Genomic DNA, 17,978 nt, shown 5'->3' on the forward strand with positions numbered 1-17,978 from the left:
TGGGTATAAAGAGTGCTTCCAGAAGAATGAATAGCACAAGCACAGGCACAGAGTTAGCACAAAACAGTGCACATATTAGGGATGAAAGGCATGGTAGACTTTGGAAGAGTGGAGAAGAAAACACAAAAAAATGGAGGTTTGGGGGCAAATTGTGGAGGAGGTACAATGCCAAGCTAAGTTTCCATTGTGCTCATTAAACAAAATAGTATGACATTCTACGAAGTAGTTAAAATAGAGTTCTGAAATCAGACTGCCCGAATTCCAATTCTGCTGCTATTACATCTTCATTATATGATCTTGGTCAAATTAGTAAACTATGCCTCAGTTTCCTCTTCCATAAAATCAGAACTGACATAAAGACCAAATGACATAGCTCATGTAAAGAATAATATAATGTGTAGTACACAGTGTGCATTCAATCCATGTTGGATATTATTCTTATGAGTAATTAGCTATGTGGAACCAGTGAAATTTGAACAAAGAGTTGACATGGTCAAAAAGAGTCAGTAGAGTATCCTGAGGGCAGCCTGTTAGAGACTGCAGGCATTAAAAAAACCTGTTTAGAGGCCTTTGTAATAGCTGAAGAGTTAGTGTAGGTCTTAGTGGGGTCCTTAATGCTACAGGAATAGAAATGAAAGGATGAGTTAAAGACAAATGGTGGGGGAGTAAAAGGGAGGAATGGACATAACTTGCATTTGGACAATGTGCCAGAGGGAAAGGTGGAGTCCAGGATCATTCTAGGCTTCTAATCAGAAGGACAGTGAGATATTAAGACCTTTGGAAAATCAGAACCAGTTAAGTGAGTATGTATTCTGGTGGCTTTATTTTATTTTATTTTTTGCTTTTGAGATGCTGGCAGATATCTTCTAGGTGAGAAAGTCCTGAGGCAGCTACAGGCATGACCTAGGCCTTAGGAGAGAGGTGAGCATACATGTTAAGATGTGGGAGCCTTCTGCAAAGATGAGGCTGGAACAGTGGGAAGAGATGGAAGGCAGCACACTGCTTCATGTGATGCAGAAAACAGAAAAGTCCTGCTGGCTTAGAAAATAATGTTTGTCATTAACTAAGGGATAAACTTGGGGCTGACTTGTCCACCTCACCGTTTGTTGCACTGTATCCATGTGTCTTTGTCTCTCCCACAGTTGCCCTTCTCGGTCCCTTCAATGTTCAGTTTCTCATAGCAGTATTTGTCTGATGCCATCACCTCTGAAGCAGAACAGGATTTTCTATCAGTGATAGATACAACAACTTTCTTTTTCTACGTTATGCTGTCAGCTACTGGTTATTCTCAAGAGGAGGAAACAAAACTCTCTTTGTTCAGAGTTCAAACCTGTATGATTAAATTTTCCCCCATCCCAATGTTTCTCTAATTACTCCAAAGAGAGCACACACTTCCTCTCCCAAAGGGATTGTAGCCAGTTTGTGACAACTAAGGGTTGTCATTATCTTTCATGATAATTGTCTTTTGAAAGACTCTAAAACAGCGGTTCTCAACCTGTGGGTCGCTACCCCTTTGGGGGTCGAACGACCCTTTCACAGGGGTCGCCTAAGACCATCCTGCATATCAGATATTTACATTACAATTCATAAGAGTAGCAACATTAACACAGCTGCTTCCTTCCTGTGATCATTGGCTCACAAAGGGAGCTGGGCCTGAACTCCAGATGACCTTCCCTGAGAAGCAGAAGACTACACTCAAGTCCGCTGTGACACCCTAGAGTAGCGGTTCTCAACCTGTGGGTCGCGACCCCTTTGGTGTTCGAACGACCCTTTCACAGGGGTCGCCTAAGACCATCCTGCATATCAGATATTTACATTACGATTCATAACAGTAGCAACATTACAGTTATGAAGTAGCAACGAAAATAATTTTATGGTTGGGTCACAACATGAGGAACTGTATTTAAAGGGCCAGAAGGTTGAGAACCACTACTCTAAAACAAAAAACTACTTTCAAAGGGGCAGATAATAGTTCTGGAAAAAATACATTTAAATATATTTTAAATATAAATATATAATTTCAATAATATGTTCTAGATATAATTGATATATAATTCCCTATGAAAATTTGACAAACTTTAAAGGGAATAACATTAAAATTTCTCTCTGATACAGCAGAGCCACTCCAGCAGGTCACCAATAAGTAGAAAAGCCAGCTAGAGGTCAAGAAAGATAGTTGAGGGAGAAAAAACAAGTCTAGCGAAAATGCTACAGTTCCAAGGCTACAGCTCCCTAGCCAGGGTCCACGTCCATCCCATATGGTTGTACAGGTTTTGCTTAAGGACACTCAGCTGTGGAGAGCATATGTGGAGCTAAAATCCACGTTTGTTCCGTTCTCCAAGCTGCACACCTGGCAAGGACTTCACCTGCCTGGCAGTGAAGACACCATCTGTCTCATCCAGAGGCACTGCCAACTACCCAAGATGTGTAGGGCTGTGTCTTCTCAGAAGTGCCCTTCTCTAATTTCCATAAAAGTGCCCCTGCTAAGACGTGTGGTGGTTTGAAGAATCCCTCACTCTTAAAGTGGTTGAAAATTTACTTCCTGCTCACATGACCCTTGGCCTGATAGCACACCTTGAAATGACTGGGCCACACTGTTTACTTACTTTGCCCCCAGATGTATTTGCATTGTCTATCCCTGGTTTTGCATCTTCCTCCAAAGCAAATCCCCTAAAATGGAAAAGCATATCTATGAGTCATGCAATGTCTGCTGATGTCAGGTAACTGAAAAGGTAAGTATAACCAGGAGAACTAGTCAAAGAGTATTATAAAGGCTTTTTATCTTCAGAATTTATTATGAAACATTTAAATTAATGTTCCTATTGTGATAACATTTCAGTATTTCTTTCATGCTGGTACACACACACACAAAAAAATTAGGTAAAAATGAACTAACCTACCTGAACACCATCACATGAATATCCATCCATTTTATGAATATTTGGGGCACACTGGGAAAGAGAACAGAACTATGAACCAAATGTGCAACAAAATATCGGGATGAGCTAATCCCTTTAATGCTTTCACTTTAAAAATAAAGTAGGAAAATATGTTTAGTGTCTTAAAATATCTGAAAATAAAAACAAAGAAGAGGAAGCAAAAGGAAATACAACAACTGGTTCACTTTCCCCTAAAAGTACTGATCTATCAGCGGCAAACACAATGGACGGCATGGCAGCAAACAGAAAGAAATGACAGCAAGGACTCAGCTAATGCTAAAATTTAAGAGCATCTTGCTCTATACAGATACACTATTCCTCAAAGCAAGAAAAACAAGAGCATAAAACAAAAGCAAGGAGGATGCCAGCATGGATGGAGCAATAACTCTATGTCTTCATTTTTGTGAGAAGCAACACAGCCCTTACACTCAAAATGACTCTCAGGCAGACCTCCACTTTGCACATGTTAGAAAAACACATGCTTTATGGCACGCCCCCTTTATACCTTGCAGTAAGTACAGAAGATTTCAAAGCATTCTTATGGAGTTTTTAAATTTATGATACATTTTTTCTATCATTATAGTAATTATAAACTCATTTGAGAAAAGTTTACATAATGTAAAAATGCAAAATTAAAATAAAAGACAAAAGTTACTCAAATCCCCACCCCTCAAAGGCAGCTATGTTTTACATTTTGTTACATTTTTTCTCTACCTTTTTCTACAAGTTTTGATATTTTTTAAACATAGGTATAGTCAAAGTATAGATAATATTTTATATTCTGCTTCTTTCCTTTACTTATGAATTGCCTCATCATAATAAACTTTTTGTAGGTATCATTTTTAATAACTATAATACATTGCATTGAGCTAACATCATATAGCCAATGTACTAATAGGCTCAATAGGCTCTGTGATTTAAAGAGAAATTATGTAAAATGAAACCAATTTTACCATAGGCTAACTGAAATAAATAAGAGTTTACGTTCCTACAGCATCTCATCAATGTTATATAATAAAATGGCTTTGAACAAAACACTGTTATTCCAGGACCTGCTATGTCTCCAATTTATGCTGTTACAACTAATGCAGCAAGAACATCTTTGCACATCCACCATTTCATTGTACCCTCATTACCACTGTTAGCTTAGAAACGCAATGCTAATTAAATAAGAAAGGAAAATGCTTTTACATGAAAAAACTTTAGTCTTTTAGGATGACCACCTTTAAAATAAAGCATTTTTAATGGTTAAGGTAGATATACCACATAAAAACAAAGAAGAGGAAGAACCATGAACAAGGGTCATGTGAGCGGGAAGTAAATTTTCAACCACTGAATCCCTCTTTTCTAGAGGAAAAAATACACAGGCAGTCCTAGCTTCACATGGCTCCAATGTGCATGAATTTCAGGTATCACGGGATTGTTGAAGAAGACTAGTACCCCAACAACACAGTTCCAATATCAGTTACCATAATATATTAACTGTGAGTAATTGCAAAAAGCACAAGCTTTTACTACTAGCTCTTCAGTTGAGTGATCACTAGGTAAACAACAGGTGAATGACCTAACTTGTCACTCTTTCAAAGCCTCTCAGTGACTGGTCACTTGCCATCTGTATATTTAGTGCATGCACAGACAACCAGGTGTGTAGTTGTATTGCTGCTCTGTCTTTGGGAGATAGCATGTGACATTTTACAAAATTGGATAATCAAAAGAGGAAACTAACCAACAAAGACAAAAGTGCAGCAAAAAAAAAAAGAAAAAGAAAAGTGAAGACATGAAGTGAAATTCTAATCAAATGTAAATGTTGTTATAGAAAAAAATCACTGACTATGGTAATGTTGATAGTGCTATTTGGCAAAAAAACTTCACATTGACATCTCTTGGAGACAGTTCACGACATTGAAAGTTCAAAGGATGAAATGTTGAAAGCTGATTTAAACTTAAAAAGGAGTATGGAAAAGGTGTTCCTAAGGTTTACAAGAAGGTGGCATTACTCCTGGTAAGTTTTTTACAAAGAAATAAAATACTGCCTGGCCAGTGTTGCACAGTGGTTGAGCATTGACCTATGAAACAAGAGGTCACGGTTCAATTCCCAGTCAGGGCACATGCCTGATTGCGGCCTCAATCCCCAGTAGGGGGTGTGCAGGAGGCAGCCAATCGATGTTCCTCGTTCATCATTGATGTTTCTAATTATCTCACTCTCTCTCCCTTCCTCTCTGAAATCAATAAAAAAAACATTTTTAAAAAAAGAAACAAGATACTTTAATTCTTAATGTTTCTGTTTTAATTTAGTGTGCTAAATAAATGAGTTACTTTTCATTTCCATCTTCATTTAAAATCAACAGTGAGAGAGTTTTGAAGAGTCTGACAACCTTTTTAAAAGATCACAGAACAGCCCTAACCGGCTTGGCTCAGTGGATAGAGCGTCAGCCTGGGGACTCAAGGGTCCCAGGTTTGATTCCGGTTAAGGGCATGTACCTTGGTTGCAGGCACACACCCAGTAGGGAGTGTGCAGGAGGCAGCTGATCGATGTTTCTAACTCTCTATCCCTCTCCCTTCCTCTCTGTAAAAAATCAATAAAATATATATTTTTTAAAAAGATCACAGAACTACTGTAGTTTCTTCCATTGACTACTAAGATGACTTTGCATGGTTCTGGCCCTCAGGGTTATTTTCATGACCCTCCATTATCTGTACATACACTGACCCTGCGAAACCTGGGACCCTAGCCAAAGTTGATCAACTTCCGTATCTTCTCTATTTACAACTAAATAATATGAAATTCAAGAGCAGCTGTTAGTGACTGAGGTCATGCAAACTGTCTGGGAAAAACAAGAGTCAAGACAGAGAAACAGGCTCCTTCAGAACCCAGTGCTCTGTGGGTCTCTCGCCTTAGCTGACTTCTGTTTCAAAGAGCTGAAGAGAGTCTGGTTGTTTCCTCCTTCACTAGACAAAAAGCTAATGAATTTTATTCTCCACTTAAAACAACAAAAAAAATAGTTATTTCCTCCTTCACTAAATAGATAAAAAGCCAATGAATTTTACTCTCTACTTAAAACAAAAAAAGGCATGCAAGCAATCTTGGCTTTGTTCAATGTGAAGACAAAATTATGCTGAACATCTGCTCAAGCTTTGAAGACTGAAATTTAAATTCCTGAAAAATAAATAAAAGGAGAGTAAGAATTTATATGAGAGAGAGACACGAGCATCTTGTCCATTTCCATGTCATCTGGGGGTCAGTGCACTGAAAATACGCCTACTTTTTCCCATCTGGTGTAGAGTGATTATTCTGTAAATTACCTGGCTTGAGTTTCCTGAGCATGATTCACGAATATCACAATCATTTACTGCTTCTCGGCACACAGTCCCCATAGGCTGAAACTAAAATGAACAAAAACCAATGTGTAAAACTGCTGAAGAAAAATTTCTCAGAGTATCATCTTTAAAAAAGCAAAATGAAGATTTGGGGGATAGGAATATCTTAAACTCTTTCAACACGGTCGTCTGGGAAAAACAGCTACTGAATGAAATGTTAATCTGGTACTTTTCGGAGAGAGTTTCTTGTGTATGCAGTAATTTGCACAGTCATCACACACAATCCCTGAATATCTTGGTAAAACAGGACCGTGCTTGATGATGCATCCTTTGAGACGGAGGAGTCAGTCAAGTTCTAGGAATTCTTCCTTCCAAATGGCTTTTGGATTTACACTTCCCCCTTCATTCTTACTGGCACGTTTATCACATTACTTTTTCTTTTACCTTTTCTGCCAAGAATTTGGAAGTTACATTTTGGGCTAAATTGCAAAAGTTCGATTTTCTGGCAAAGCTATTTCTTCCCGTGCTCTCCTTTCCCTTCTTTCCCTCCTCATTTTTAAATGGATTTATAGCTTGGTCTTTTATTCTTTTCTAATGTTCCTATGATTTGTACCCATGTATGGGAGGGTTTTTTGTTTTGTTTTGTTTTGTCTGTTTTCAACCACCTCAAATATTTCTTGTAAGTGTGGGACTAGTACCAATATATTTTTAAGCTCATCGGATTTATAAATTGCAAGACTATTCATTATAACAAAACAGAGATACATAGCATTTTCATCTTTCCCCTTTGCTCTTCAATCCCACTTACTTTCCTTCTCCAAAATGTTAATATTTGGGGCTGGATCTTTCTCTGCTTTGATCTCTGCTCACAGAAAGACACACATTATTCTTCAAGCACACACACACACACACACACACACACACACACCTTTCATCTTCCTCCCCTGCTCACAACCCTCCAGACAATTCAGTTTCCTGTTGTTTGTAGAACATGAACAGCACATTGCCAACTCCAATCAGCATTTCAACAGATACTTTTTAGAAGATCCAAACAAAAATTGTGTTTGTTTGTTCATTCATTCATTCATTCATTCATTCATTCAAGTATTTACTAGCCACTTAAATGTGCCAGGCACTGGGAACCTAATGGAGAACAAAACACAAGAATCCTGCTTGCAAGAAACTGTTTTAATGGGGCAAAATAGGCTATACAAACAAGGAAATAAGCAGAATAATTTCATCTCATATATTCTGGCTCTCTTCCTCCTTGGAATTGGGGCACACCACAGTTTTAAAACATCTGGGGTAGACATATGAGCAGATTTAAGGTAGAGTTTATATGAGAGTGGAAATGTTCAAGGACTACCAGAGATTTCTGAGAGAAAGCACAGTTAAGGAGGACCTGTGCTAAATGCTGGGGTACAGAGGTAAATGTATCATCCCAAATCCCTGCCCTCCTAGAAGTTTCACACTGAGAAGAAAAATAATACATAAGCAGTATTTTACAGCAGAGGTCCACAAGTGATGGCTCGAGGGCAACACCTGGTTGGGCACATGTGGGTGTTTTTCCTTTGGCTTGTTTTTATTTATTTTTCATTGCTGACAATATTACAGATGTCCCTCATTCCCCTCCCCTAACCTCCCCCCCTATCACCACGTTCCCACCTCACCCTAAGCCTATTGTCTGTTTCAGGCTATGCATACATACATATTCTTTGGTTAATCTCTTCCCCTCCTCTCCACCCTCCTTCCCTCTAAGATCTGTCAGTCTGTTCCATGTATCTATGCCTCTGGGTCTATTTTGTTCATCAGTTTATTTTGTTCATTAGATTCCAGATAAAGTGAGATGGCATTTGTTTTCCTTTGTGTGGCTTATTTAACTTAGCATAATAATTTCCAGGTCCATCCATGCTGTCTCAAAGGGTAAGAAATCCTTCTTTTATACAGCTGCATAGTATTCCATGGACCAAATGTACCACAGCTTTTTTATTCACTCATCTACTGATAGGCACTTGGCCATTTGTTTTTCTAAATAAAGTTTTATTGGAACACAGCCATGCCCATGGGTTTCTGTATTTTTGATGGCTGCTTTCAAAGGCAGAAGTAATTGACATTGATAGCTATGCCCAACAAAGCCTACATTCTGGCCCTTTATAGAAAGTGCCTGCCAACTCTGACTTATATACACATTATTATAAACACATGTAGAAAAAATAGAAATACACTCAATTTCTCATCTTGTTCTTCTATGTCCCCTCCTCCATTCACTATCTTGCTTTGGCCCCTTCAGGAGCCCAGGGTAGGGGTGAGAGTGGGGATGGCAATCTCTGGGGATATTTTGGTTGTCACCACTGGGAGGGATTGTGCTTGCATCTGGTAAGCAGAAGTCAGGGAAGCTGCTAAATATTCTACAATAAACAAGACTCACCCTCACAACAAAAAATTGTCCAGCCAAAAATTTCAATAGTGCCAGCATTGAGAATCCAGATATAAGATGATATACATTAAAAGTCCTTAGCACTATCTCCGGCACTCAGTAGATAACTGGTTCATATTCCACCCTCTCTTAACTCTAAGTAGACTAATCAGCAAATAATCAGTAAGTATCTGATGAGCGTATTTATTCATTCATTCAACTAATGTTTACTAAGAACCTGTACCAATTATTGTGTAAGTCCCTGGGTGTAAGTGTGGGACTAGTAAGTGTACAGAATGAAATGTACAGAATGAAAGACATATTCAACCTCAGAAATAATGTAGAATATTGTACCAGACTTTCTATGAGAAGAGGAAAAAAAACAGTAGATTTCTTTGGAAAAGGTAAGCCTCAAATAACTGTTAGTCTTGATGGAAAGGCTTAAATATTTGGAGATAGCTATGAAGATGCTGGTGGGAGGGTGAAAACCAGGGGTCCTCAAACTACAGCCCGCGGGCCACATGCAAATACAAATATTGTATTTGTTCCCGTTTTGTTTTTTTACTTCAAAATAAGATATGTGCAGTGTGCATAGGAATTTGTTCATAGTTTTTTTTAAAACTATAGTCCGGCCCTCCAACAGTCTGAGGGACAGTGAACTGGCCCCCTGTTTAAAAAGTTTGAGGACCCCTGGTGAAAACAGTCAATGTGTTTCAAGGTGCATTTTAAAATCTCTTGCACAACACATGTAAGGTGTTATCATGTCTAAAGTATTCCTTTTGCTCCTTCAACAGCTAATGCAAGAGATGTATGTACCAAACTGAGCAGTGAGAAAAGAAAGGTCTACTGAATATCCACTTGGGTTTACAAGAAAGGGAAAACAGCATTCAAAGATTTAACACCCATTTTCATTTAATGTGCATAGTCCTCAGGGAGGCAGTAGTAGTGAGAGGACAAACTCTGGGAATTATAAAGGTGCAGGCCCTAGCTCCCTGACTTACTTGGTTTAAGCCCTGGGCAAACTATTTAACCACATAAGCCTCAGTGTTCTCATCTGATAAATGGGAATAAAAATAGTTACTACACCTCACAAGATTTTGTGAGGATCCTGTAAATCAGGGGTCCTCAAACTTTTTAATCAGGGGGCCAGTTCACTGTCCCTCAGACCGTTGGAGGGCCGGACTATAGTTTAAAAAAAAACTGTGAACAAATTCCTATGCACACTGCACATATCTTATTTTGAAGTAAAAAAACAAAACAGGAACAAATGCAATATTTGTATTTGCATGTGGCCATAGTTTGAGGACCCCTGCTGTAAAGCATTTGGCACTTAGTCACTTAATATGTGTTAGATACTACTGTTAATAGATTATATTAACCTCACCTTAACAGTGTAATCAAATATGTCCTCTTTTTCATCAGTTGGTTATGAAACAACATTTACTTACCTTGCACTTTTTACAACAAAGACCATCACTGCACTGAGAGTCTTGAGTCAAGGTGCATTTCTTACAACACTCTGCTCCTTCGAGGACACATTCCTAAGGAATATAATCATTTGCATAATGTCAGAAATGGGGTAATTTTCCTTAAAGTGCCAGGATATTTTCTAAAATAAATGAACAACCTCATAATAATAATCTTCCTTCCACAAATCTTATAAAACTTCCAGGCATCACCCCTGCTCTGTATGTCTATCTCAGTGTATGGGCCTGGAATGACCCTGAATAACCTAAACGAAGTCATCAAAACACCCAGAGACTTACTGCCGGGGTCCCGCAGTCACACTCCTCTCCAGTTTCAATGAAGCCATTACCACACTCAGGAGGATCGAGAAGCTGTGGGAAGAAAACCAAAAAGAGAATTAAAATAGAGACAAATCAATGTCAAAGACTTTATGAGACCCTAAGTGCCACACCTAAGCTTCTGGCATATCTGTCAGTTATTCCAAAATATATTTTTATTTTCCTAAACAGAAAGCACAATTTCCTATAACTTTAGAACTGGGAACCTTAGAACAGAAGTGTCTAATATTGTTTCCATGTCAGATTTAATCGTATTTACATATATAACATACATAACCAAGTAGGGTCTGATAAATGCCATCAAAATAAAATGTGATCTAGCCATTGACCAAAACCAAGCCAGAATGACTCCTGAAATTTCATTTCCTTTAAATAGAAAGCAAAGGATTCAAATCTTGGCTCAGCTACTTATCTTGGGCAAACAGCTTGCCATCTCTGAGCCCAAGGGTTTTAGTATTTAAAACAGGAATAATATCAACTGTCCATCTACATCACAAATTGCTGTGAGGATCAAGTTCAATTACCTGTGAAAAGCCCTTTATTAACTATATTTTCTTGTGTAACAGAAAGTTATTTCATTGACAATGAGGAAAACATCACAAAATAACAAATCCACTGATTTTTAATACAAAATATTGCTCCTCCTATTAACATAGTCCTGCAGACAACAGCAATGATAACTTTCCCCAGAAACAGAAGCAGTTTTTGGTCTGTACAAGAATATATTTTAAGACTGTTTAATTTTTAACTCTCCATCAATATATGTTTTGACTATAATTTATCTTATGATTATAGGTAAAATTATTAAATATAGTTGCTATGTTTTAAATATATAATATCCATTCAAAAATTAATCAAAGTCTACGTTTTACAGAATGGCAGTGAATACACACCTATCAACACACACACACACACACACACACACACTTTCTTAAAACCAACTAGAGGGAAGAAGCAAAACCAAATAAAGAAAGCAACAACAACAACAACAAAGAATCCCCACCTAATTTCAAATACTCTCTCCTCTCCAACAAAAGAATCAATTCATCTATCTCTCAATTTCATTTCCATTGAAAGAGAGCATAACAAATGAGACAGCTTTGGAAGCCCAAACTAAAACGTATCTAGGTGAAAAGCACTCTTATTCTCTTCTTCTGGGTTCAGAATAATCAGTAATTTTGGTAAAAAGACTTGAACTGTTTTTCCTTTATAGAAGTAAGAATTTTGTTCAATTATCACTTCTGGAACTTTCGGTGCTAAAGTCATTTTATTGCCATGTGATACATTTCCTAAATGTCACCAGAGTGACAGAGGATGAAACCAGGTGAGTGACTCCCAAGGCTGTGGTGCGCAGAAGCACGTATCACAGTTGACGTAATTGACAAGGACAAAGCATTCTTCTTTAATGTGCAGACTTCCAAGGGCAGGAGGAAGACCTGCTTTCAGGCAGTCAGTGATCAAAGGACGTTCCTCACCTTGCAAAAGCCTCTGACAAAGTCTAAGCACAGAAAGACTTTCTCCTTCTCTTCTTTAAGCAAACTTGGTTTTCATATTGAGAAGTACAATTTTAATCATACTGCTTATTCTGAAAGGCAATGGCAGGAAGTAATGAAGGCAGCTATGCCCCCACCCCCTTTCTACCGGTATGAGTTGTGATTATGTATCCAAAGAGGGGAACTCAAGAAAAACGAAATGAAAACATTTTGTAAGTTATCCCTGAATCATCATGTGGCTGTATAAATAGAAAATGAAAAATTTTCAGAAAGCAAACATTCTTATTTCTACCTACTTCCTATTCCTATCAGAAAAGCCCCAAATGCTCAAGATTAAAGCTGGCTTTGAAAATGCAAATACTCAGCAAATTTAGAATACGTACATATTCAATATGTACAAGCCAGGTTGAAAAGCTCTCTTTTATAAGACCAAATGGCTGAAAAGTTTGTGTTTATCATACTTTAGAAAGATTAATAACTAATAACTGATCACACTTATTACCTTAGAAGGTTTGTTGAAAAGGCAGGCTCCACCTCCACTATTCAGGAAGTCATGATACTCTTCAACATTACACTGGGTAAACTTCTTAGGAAGATAGTAGCTATAAGACAGAAGGAAATTAATAGCTGGGTACAATTTTTTGTCTCCCCTGTCTGAATATTAGTGTTAAAATTGAACATTGTTAAAATTATACATTTTCTCAAAAGTGAAAAATAAATTCCACTTATGTACAATATTTGCATTCAAATCCCTAAAAGTTTTATTCAATCAGTATATTTCTAAATTCTTCATTTGGTGACCAATAGTGATGATGGGTTGTTCATTATTTGCATACATATTCAAAGGAAACACACACACTTGTAATTTCCATCAAAAAGAGGAATAATTTATTTCATAATAAGTCATTCCTAAATATTACAATTGGGCTGGAACCCAAACTGCAAAGCAGTCTACAAAACAACTGACCTATAATCTACAAATGTGTCAAGGTCATGACAGTCAAAGAAAGTCAAGAACTGTTCCAGACTGAAGGAGGCTAAAGAGACATAAAAAAACTGATGCCTGATTCTGAACCTTTTCTAAAATGACATTCTGAAACACAGAGCCAGTGTTGAATGAGGGCTAAGAATGAGATGATTTTATTTGTTGTACTGTGTTTCTGTAGGAGGATGTCCTTATTGGTAGAAATGCACACTAAGTTGTTGGCAGTGATGGGGCACCAAGTTAGCAATTTATGATTCAAGGACAAAAAGGTTTTGTTACTATTCTTGCAAATTTTCAAGATTGTTTCAAAAAATGTATACAAATAAAGTAACAAAGGGTCAATAGAAAAAGAAATAACTATAGAGCAATTTGGCAATGTGTGTTAAGAATCTTCAAAATGAGAAATATTCTCAAATCTAATAGTTTTAATTTAAAAATTTTTTCTTGAGCCCTAACCGGTTTGGCTCAGTGGATAGAGCTTCGGCCTGCAGACTGAGGGGTCCCAGGTTCGATTCCGGTCAAGGGCATGTACCTTGGTTTCGGGCACGTACCCAGTGGGGAGTGTGCAGGAGGCAGCTGATCGATGTTTCTAACTCTCTATCCCTCTCCCTTCCTCTCTGTAAAAAAACCCAATAAAATATATTTTAAAAAATAAATAAATAAAATAAAAAATTTTTCTTGAGGAGATAGCTATGTGTTCAAATATGTCTGAACTCAGATATTTATGGTGGCACAGTTTATAATAGCAAATAACATGAAAATAACCTAAATGTTCAACAGTTAAAAAAAACAACAACCTGTTAATAAAATAGAATACCATGTAGTTATTAATAATCATGGTGTTCAAAAATAAAGACTCAGAAAAAAATGTTGATTATATAATGTTAAGTAAAAAAATGAATAAATGGTTATATATCCAACAGGATCCAAATTTTATAAAAGAACAATAAAAATGAAAAGAAAAAGATATTGCATTTAAACATTATTTTAATATTGTTATTGTAACATTAACCATGGTATTTAATTATATAGTAAATATTTAATTTTTAAAATCTGGATAATAGTTTATAACTGTTCACTCTTTCATTCCTTCTACCTTTTCAATTATGATGGAAGTGGATGGAAGAGAGGGAGCCCCGAAGCTGAGTATCTGGAATGTTACTGAAATAAGATTACGAGATGATGAAAGTTTAAAAGTGTGTGTGTGGGGGGCGGGGGAGGGGGGGTTCGAGAAGAGATTAGACAAAGATCTTATATGCATGTATGCATTACCTATGGACACAGACAATAGGGTGGCGAGGGCCTGGGGTGGGGTGGCAACTGGGTGGAGGGGAGCTATGGGAGGAAAAAAGAGGGCCATCTGTAGTAATCTCAACAATGAAGATTAATTTTAAAAAAAACAACTGAAGGATAGTGATAAGCTTGGCACGAAAGGAATGATTGTAGAATTTAGAAAGAATAAAAGGTTAATGCCTGATAGTGTGTGACGGGTGGGACAGGGTACAAATAAAAACCTTTCTCAGGAGAGCAATTGTGCACAACTCCTCCCACTCCTCTTTCAGTGAGGCGCCTGTGGTAGCTTGAAACCAGCCCTTGTAGTGTCTACACCAGTGATGGCGAACCTATGACACACGTGTCAGAGGTGACACGCGAACTCATTTTTTTGGTTGATTTTTCTTTGTTAAATGGCATTTAAATATATAAAGTAAATATCAAAAATGTAAATCTTTGTTTTACTATGGTTGCAAATATCAAAAAATTTCTATATGCGACACGGCACCACAGTTAAGTTAGGGTTTTTCAAAATGCCGACACGCCGAGCTCAAAAGGTTCGCCATCACTGGTCTACACCATAGGCTCTACTTATGGTGGAAGGCTGCTGGCAATCCGAGAAGTGACAAATCTGGGCTTTTTTCTTGTTTTTGTTTTTGTGAGTCAGCTTACCAGCACAGTCCTGTTTAATACCCACTGAATTTGAATTGAAGAAGGTAAAAGGAATGAGATTAGTATGTAAGCCATCAAGAACGAAACTGTTCCTCATTTCCAGCCTAGATTCAGGGTCAAAAACATCTTTGACCTTTGACCTTCCTGATTAATTGACATCAATTGTTTTCATAAATAAGATAGTCGTTTGTGAAAATATTTTACATAACAAAGCCACTGAGAAAACCTACTGATTCTCTCCTAAATGCCTGTGGTGAGGGTCCATGCACTAAGTTATTGGGTGTCATATTCCTAGGAAGACAGCAGCACAGCAGGGAAAGGAAAAGTGAGGTATTTTCAAGTAGAGGTGGCTCACCCGGTGTCTCCCATTATGCATCCAGACCATGTGTCCTCACATTTACACTCACCTAAGAGAAGAGGAATACACACGCCTTATTACAATGTAAAAACAGGTGCCTTCGAGTAGTTCCTATCTTAAAGAGTATATCTTAACTTTGTTCCTAATATAATTTTTAAAAAGTAATACCTGCTTTCTAATTTTTTTTATAGTTTCTATGCAGTGAATAACCACAAACATCTACCCTGACCCTGTCAAGTTCACATAATTCTTACTAAAATTAAATCTTTTGATATTTTATCAAGTGGCCATATTTTGAAAGAATTCACTTAAAATAAAATACAATGAAATAGTGACATACCACTCCAGGATCTTAGTTTCACAGGCCTTTATGAGAATTCTTATAATTTCCTGTTTATTGTTAAAAAGCCTCTGCACCAAGGCCGCTGGCAGAAGGCAGTATGATATATCGGTTAAGCAGAAGGGCTTCAGAATCAGAATCACCCAGGTTCAAAACCTGGGCTTGCCATTTAACTTAATCTTGAGACATTAGCCTTTTATGATCTAGTCACATCTGTAAAATGGAGCTAATAATGCATATCTTGCAGGAATATCTAGAGAATTAAATGAGTATCTACATGTAGATAATACTGGCATTCAATTGTTTGTCATATAATCGGTATTCCACAAATTATCATAGTTATTAATATAAGCAATCATATTTATAATGTCTGTTATTAAAAATAAAATAAATATGACTATAAGCAATGTACTCATAATACATAGTAAAGTAATTTGGTAAAATATATTCCTCATAGATGCTAAACATAGCATATTTCACTAGGTCCATATTGACTAAGACCTTTATCAGTCAGGCAAATTCTCTATGGCCATATTAAGAGATGTTTTAAATAAACCATAATAAAACAGTATGCCTTAAACCTATATGCCTAGGATTTTTTTATTAAAACATTTAAAATTATTTTGTCCTTTTTATGTGAAATTCAAACGTTTATCATCACATAACTTTAAACATTCATAACACATGGAGAAATTTTCATCTGTATTATAAATATAATGGTGTATTACTTTTGAAAAATGTTTTGTTTTATGCCCTAGCTGTTTATCTTATGTTATCATCCAAACTCTTTTGATCAAGCAACTGAATTAAAGAATTTCATTCTCCAAAATATTTCACAGATAGTCTATTTTAAATACTATTAAACCACACATGTACTTTAACTTACCACTTGCTAACTTTCTTTTGTCTGAGATAATACCAATATTATGGGCTAATGACTGGGCAAGTGTAACTGCCATTAAATCAGTTTTCCCAAACTGAAAAACAAAACAAAAGTAAAATACATGTAAATGCAAATTATTTTTACTTAAGATGGGCCAGAGAAAAATTCACAATATAATTGAAAATAAGTAATCTCTAAGTATTTTATTTGGCACAGGTTAAACACATAATAGCCAATACTGAACTACTGAGCATTTGGGGAGACGTAGTAAGAAATAAATCCGTGTTTGATTAAGCCTTATAGACTAGAAACCAGGGAATCGCCAACTTATCGGTTTGGAAACTTAAACCTAATTCTGAGTCCAAATTTCACCAGTGATATGTCTGAAAAATGTAATATTTACATATAATTAGTGATTTGGATAATAATAATAATAAATGAGTAAATTATTTGGAACTTTTCATCTCTGTGTGTCCACTTGTACTCCTGAAATTTCCCCAAACTAAATAGAACGTGGCTTCTGAGAACAAATGCTAAATAACAGGATGTGGTGATGATCTTTGGCCAAAAGAAACTTAAGGGGGCCTAGAGGTATTTTTTTCAATATACAGCCTCCCAAGGATTCAAGTATTTCCTTTTAGGTCACTTCCACCAGATTTAGTGCCTTGGGGGTAGAAGGAACCCTTTGAAAGGCCTGGTCTATTTTTTTTCTCCAAAAATTTGCCAAGTATCAAAGAAGGAAGAAAATTTCCAATTGGGTTTTTGTAGTATGCTGGACAATTCAGAGAATTACTCAATTCTCTGGAAAATCAAAGTGATAAACAAGGCTTTATTGTCCATGAAGGTAAAAGTAAATATTTTCACTAAAAAATCTGTAAATAGCTAAATCTGGAAATCATTCTAAGTAGAACATGAACAGAATTATCAGATAATATCTTCTGTTATTTCCTTATTCTGCCCTCTGGTCATTTACAGTAACTACACTGGTATTAATAAAACAACCTAACGTGGAGAATGTGGAATACTGAGAACTTATCTCTTAAATATTAGGAAAACATTTTCAGCCATCATACCACTTTGTACTGTACAGATGTTCACACCTACTTCATTCACGCCTCCTCCTTTCAGCAACGAGCAAATCCCACCAATATAAGCTGCCCCGCTCCGGCTACTCTCAAATTGACTTCCCCTTTCAGAAAAGGAAATGAAAAATACTTACTGCTCGCAGTTCAAATATCATAACACCTCTCATTATTAATTTATCACACTTATTTTCTCAATGCACATAACATTTGTATACTATATGTTCCTGAAGCAAAGAAGGAATATGAAAATTATTTATACACATGACCAAAAAGAAAGGTTTCTGGGGATGTTTCCCCATATAATCACTATCTTCAAGAGAACTCTACCTATTAAAAAAGAATTACTAGTAAGATGTACTCTGAGAAGGATACAAAATCACTACTGTGCTATTTCTGCCCAAAAAATGCATAA

At 36.7% G+C, this 17,978-nt stretch overlaps 1 protein-coding gene across 13 annotated transcripts in view; it reads right to left on the minus strand.

Annotated features, from left to right (window-relative positions):
* The window catches only part of ADAM22 (ADAM metallopeptidase domain 22), a 177,700-nt gene that overhangs the window by 39,857 nt on the left and 119,865 nt on the right, over window positions 1-17,978 (minus strand). For all 13 annotated transcript variants that reach the window (XM_005876132.2, XM_005876131.2, XM_014547621.1 and 10 more), the window contains exons 12-21: window positions 17,586-17,670; window positions 16,485-16,575; window positions 15,256-15,307; window positions 12,474-12,573; window positions 10,440-10,511; window positions 10,122-10,214; window positions 6,243-6,323; window positions 2,901-2,951; window positions 2,607-2,670; window positions 1,101-1,206 (exon numbers count right to left, since the gene is read on the minus strand). In XM_005876132.2, coding sequence (XP_005876194.1) covers window positions 1,101-1,206; window positions 2,607-2,670; window positions 2,901-2,951; window positions 6,243-6,323; window positions 10,122-10,214; window positions 10,440-10,511; window positions 12,474-12,573; window positions 15,256-15,307; window positions 16,485-16,575; window positions 17,586-17,670 — 795 coding nt within the window. The remainder of the gene's footprint in view (window positions 1-1,100; window positions 1,207-2,606; window positions 2,671-2,900; window positions 2,952-6,242; window positions 6,324-10,121; window positions 10,215-10,439; window positions 10,512-12,473; window positions 12,574-15,255; window positions 15,308-16,484; window positions 16,576-17,585; window positions 17,671-17,978) is intronic.

Source organism: Myotis brandtii, unplaced genomic scaffold, assembly GCF_000412655.1.
Source record: "Myotis brandtii unplaced genomic scaffold, ASM41265v1 scaffold48, whole genome shotgun sequence".
In the NCBI taxonomy this organism is placed as follows: Eukaryota; Metazoa; Chordata; class Mammalia; order Chiroptera; family Vespertilionidae; genus Myotis; species Myotis brandtii.